The 4,721-nt window shown below is 62.1% G+C and overlaps 1 protein-coding gene across 1 annotated transcript in view; it reads right to left on the bottom strand.

Moving 5' to 3' along the window:
• Positions 1 to 3,875: 3,875 nt before the first annotated feature.
• LRRC10B (leucine rich repeat containing 10B) overlaps positions 3,876 to 4,721 on the bottom strand; it is a 1,214-nt gene continuing 368 nt past the window's right edge. The window contains exon 2 of the mRNA XM_010564362.1: positions 3,876 to 4,708. Coding sequence (XP_010562664.1) covers positions 3,876 to 4,708 — 833 coding nt within the window. The remainder of the gene's footprint in view (positions 4,709 to 4,721) is intronic.

Here is a 4,721-nt window from a genome sequence, read left to right as displayed (position 1 = left end):
GGCTGGCGATGCCACCCCGCTGCTGGTGGCTTTGCTGCGTGGGGGTGGCTGTGGCTGGCTGCCCCCTTTTCTAATAATGGCAGCAGAGGCTGGGGCTGGCGCCGCTGGGGAGGCTGGGGGGCGAGGGCCGGGGTGCGCGGGTCGGGGCGCCTTCTTTGCAGAATCCTATTTTTGGGGAGCGGGGCCCCTCGTTTTCTGGAGGCAGCCCCTGTTCTCGGTAATAAAGGACAGTCAGTAACTGCCAGCGTGCCTCGTCTCTGGGGTCGGGGGGATGTGGGGGACGGCTCCTGCGCTCCCCCGGCAGCTGTGCCCACGGCGAGCGCTGGTCCGAGTGGGGACAGGGGTCACAGTGTCACCTGCCTCTGGCTGAGCATCCCCCCCCCAGCATCGAGCATCCCTCCCCAGCACTGAGCATCCCTCCCCAGCATCGAGCATACTGCACCAAGCACCCCCCCAGCACTGAGCATCCCTCCCCAGCACCGATCACCCCCCCACCGCATGCACAAGGAGAGGGGAGGATTGGACAGGCCATGCTCGAGGACCCCCTGGAGAAGGGGGCACATGCCGGGGGGGGGTGACAAAACACTCTGAAGAGTCCCTGCAAAGGGAGGGAACAAGGAAAGCCACCTGGCCAACCTGCAAGGGCTGCAGGGTTGGGCCTGCTAACGAGGGCAGTTAACGAGGGCAATTAATGAGGGTTCATTAAGAGCAGCCCTAGCAAGAAGCTGTTCCTCAAGGTGAGGTGCTTTCAAGCAGTGGTTCTGCTGGGAGGTGATTCCCAGGAGCGTTGCGGGACCCTGCCCGGATTTGGGGTCCTGATGGGGGCTTTGGGGGTCCCCCCAGCCTGCACTGAGCTGGGTGACGCAGCCAGTGGGTCCCAGTGGGCAGCAACTGGGCCAGAACGGTAAGTGGTCATCCCAGCTGGGCAGGGGTGTGCTGGTGGGAGGTTTGGGCTGGGTCCCTGGGGGGGTGATGTGCTGGGTAGGGACTGGAATATGGCTCTGGGGTGGGGGACCATGTCCTGGGCAGATGTCTGTTGGTGACGCAGGGGACACGTGGCTGCCTGGGAATCTGGGGTGCTGGCTGGCACTGCAAAGGCTCAAGTGGCTGTGTTAAATAATTCACTGAAGGCTGGTCTTGAATAAATAAAAGAAACTCTAAACGAGGGGATGGCGGGAGAGCTGAGTCCTCCAGATCCAGGATAGCATCCCTCCAGATCCGCCTTTCGGGCACTGGGACGCAGTGTTAGAGGTGGCTGGTTGCAGCAGGGATAAGGCTGTCCCCTGGCCGGCTCCTGCATCCCAGTGGAGGGTAGGTTGCTGCTGCTTGAACCCATTCACACTCTGGTTTATGCCTAACTGAGCCAAACCTGGAGATTTTGGCAGCAACAAGCTACCAACGGCATCAGTGCCACCGAGCCTGGCTGCTGTCTGGGCTGTGTTACACCAGAGCTGGGTTTCTTTTATCATGCTACGTCTTTGAACGCAGCAAAAAGAAAATACGCTTGGCTCCGTGCAGTGATCCCGGTGCTCCTGTTGCACAGAGCTGGTCCGAGGCACAGCGATCCCTGAGCCCCTTCCTTTGTGTTTGCAGCCAGCAGGAGCAGATGGAAATAGCAGCGTGATCCCAGCTGCGGCGAGGCCACAAACCGTCGTACGCGGGGATGGGAGAGTAGGCAGGGATATATATAGAGACAGACGTATGGATGATGCATTGCGCACACGCCTCGCCGGGTGCTGGGGCTCGACGATGCCAGCGTCCCCGAAATACTTGTGCATAGCAGAAACCTGTGAGGTTTCACTGACTGTGGCAGCTCCTGGCCCTCATGTCACCACGGCAATTGCCACCGGTGCCATGCCTGGATCCCGACCCAGCTCCTTCCCCAGCAGGAGTGTGAAACCCAGGGCTGTAAAAGGCTGCGGTGGTGGGAAAAGGCTGCAGGGAGTCGGGGACCCCCCTGCCTGGGTGTCAGAGCTTCTGGATCTGGAACCCTGCTGTGGGGACAGGCTGATGGTACCCAGGGCCACCTGTACCCCTCACCCTGCTGAGCACAGACTAGCTGGCAGGGGTCTGCATGGAGCTGGCAGCAGCAGATGGGTTGTGCCAGGCAGAAAAGGACATCTTGCTTGGAGCGGGGGCTTGTAGTCCTGTGGGTCTCTGCCAGGGCCAGCACCCTGTTGGGGCAATGGATAATTACCTGCTGATTAGCAGCAGTGTCTCCCCAGGCAAAGCAGCAGCACCCTAGATCGATGGCAGGACCCCTGGGGGCTGGGAGCCACCCATTGCTCTGCCCAGCACCCCAGGGTGCCCCATGCCAGGATGCTCTGCCGGCTACAAGCCACAATGGTGAAGCCTTCCATGGGTGGCAGGAGGGACTGACAGCCTGGACCTGTCCCCCCGCAACCAGACCTGAACACAAGGGGGAAGAGCAAGCCAAGCTCCTGCCAAGCCCCAAATCCACTGTCCATAAGTGGGAATAGAAATGGGGCCTCGTTACTGCTGGAAAGGCAGGGGCTTCATCAGCCTCCACTGCCGGAGGGACTGGCACAGACAGGCCCTGCGTATCCTGCAGATGAGGATGCTCCACCACATCTAAAATAGCCACAGTTCCTGCTGTGGAGCAGGGAGGGGGGGGGGAAGCTGGGTAGCATCCACCCCGCCAGCATGGGAGAGGATGTGGCAGGAGTGCTGGCTGCCTCCCAGCCACCAAACCCCTCGCAATTAAAAGCGGATGTGTGGTCTAAAACCTCTAGCAAGCCCCAGCCCTCGGAGAGAGCATTTGGTGCTGGTGCGGCCGAGCTCCCCTGCCGCACCAGGATGGCTTGGTGGTGAGCGGGAGCATGGCTTGGAGACAGGCAGAGGAAAAAAGGACTCCCTCGAATGTCACAAATAAGAGGAGCTGATGATCTTGCACCAAGACGTGTTGCTGCATTTTGAGTGGCTCCCAAACACACCCTTCCCTGCCGCAGCCCCCCGGAGAACAGACCCCGTCACTCTTCTCTCACACTGGGTTTTCTTGGGTTTGTGCTTTTTATTGCTTGAGTTTGGTACAGATGGTGCTCAGGAAGGAGAAGAGGAAGAAGGCAGCAGCCTGGGCTTTAGTGCCTGTTTCGGGGCAGACAGAGCCAGAGCTGGGGCTCCTCTCCTAGTACAGAGGCAAAACCCTTTCCAGGCTTGACAGGCAGTGCTTGTGCCCAGGCAGTTTCCATCAGCTTTTTCTCAAATCTGATGCCCGGAGGAGCCCGGAGGAGACCTCTCTCTCCCCTAGCCCAATTCCAGCAGCAGGACAGGGATCTCAGGGGTGAGAAGGGGTCTGTCTGTACCTTTGCTCTCAAACCTTGCTGCTCTTCAGGGTGATGGGGTTCATGTGGAATGGATGCAAACAGCATTGCTTTTTCCTGTCCTGCCCCACGGAGCCAGGAGCAAAGGACACACGTGGAGGTGGCAGGGCAGCTGCAATGTGTGGTAGGAAGGTCCCCATGCTTGTGGGCAGGCATCATGGGGACGCCTGGCTGTCAGCAGCACTGTGCTGCCCACCAGGGCCTGTCCAGCAGGCGAGTGGGGTCTGTGGGGTCACCCGTCATGGCAGAGGGCCGTTTCCCCCATCCAAGGCACCCTGCGGTTACATGGGATGCTCTAAGGTGGGCTGTGGATCCTGACGGTGACCCACAAGCCCTGCAGATCCAGGAGGCAGCTCTTTGCCTTCCAGACTGGCAGATGCTGGTACTCGGACTATCTGTTTTCCTTTGCATGGAGGCTGTGAGCTTCCTTCTTCCTCAGTCCTAGCTGGGAGATGGTGGTCTTCAGGAGCCCAGTGGAGGCTCCCCATCCCCCTGCGGTGCATCCCTGTGGGTGTCTGGCTGCAGCGTGGCAGCTCACGTTTCCCCAGGGGAGCCCCGCAGGGCTGCAAAGCTGCCTTCCCCATCCTCCAGCAGCGGGGAGCCGTCCCCGGGGGCTGCCGGTGCGGCCTCGGTGCCTTCTTCTTCCTCTTCTTCCTCCTGGTGCTGGAGGCTCTGCAGGCGTTCCTGCCGCGCCTCCATGAACTCCTGTGCCCCGTCGCCCACCAGCTGAACGGCATCCCCCACGGAAGGCGGCTGCCGGACGGGGTTGTGGTCGTAGGAGAGGAGGCGCAGGGAGGAGAGGCAGGCCAGGTCGGGAAAGCGGGTGATGCGATTGCGGTCCAGGTCGAGGACGCGGAGGTGGACCATGCGCAGCAGGACGGCGAGGAACTCCTCGAACCGATTCCCGTAGAGCCAGAGTCCCCTCAAACCCGCCATGCGAGGCAACCCGGCGGGCAGGCGGGCCAGGCGGTTGTCTCCCAACTGCAGGCTGCGGAGGTCGGGCAGGCGCAGGAGGGCTCGGGGGAAGCGGGCGAGGAAATTGCCCTCCAGCCAGAGGCAGCGCAGGCTCTGCAGGCGGGCGAAGGCGGGCGGCAGCCCCTGCAGCCCGTTGCGGCCGAGGTAGAGGTAGGCCAAGCGGGGCAGGCGGCACAAGGCCTCGGGCACCTCCAGCAACTCGTTGCCGTCCAGAGCCAAGGTGCGCAGGTGCCGCAGGGCCGCCAGCTCGGCCGGCACTTCCCGCAACCCTGTCCCGCTCAGGTAAAGCTTCCGTAACCCCCGTTGGGCCCAAAGGGCCGCCGGGATCCGTCCTCCCCGCACCTCCAGGCGTTGCTCGATGCCCTCCGGCCCTTCGGCCGCCGCCGACGTCGCTCCGCGCCCCGC

This window comes from Haliaeetus leucocephalus, unplaced genomic scaffold (genome assembly GCF_000737465.1).
Source record: "Haliaeetus leucocephalus isolate CR32 unplaced genomic scaffold, Haliaeetus_leucocephalus-4.0 Scaffold177, whole genome shotgun sequence".
Taxonomy (NCBI): Eukaryota; Metazoa; Chordata; class Aves; order Accipitriformes; family Accipitridae; genus Haliaeetus; species Haliaeetus leucocephalus.
The sequence above is the reverse complement of the archived record's forward strand: the minus strand, read 5'-3'. Positions and strand labels throughout refer to the sequence as shown.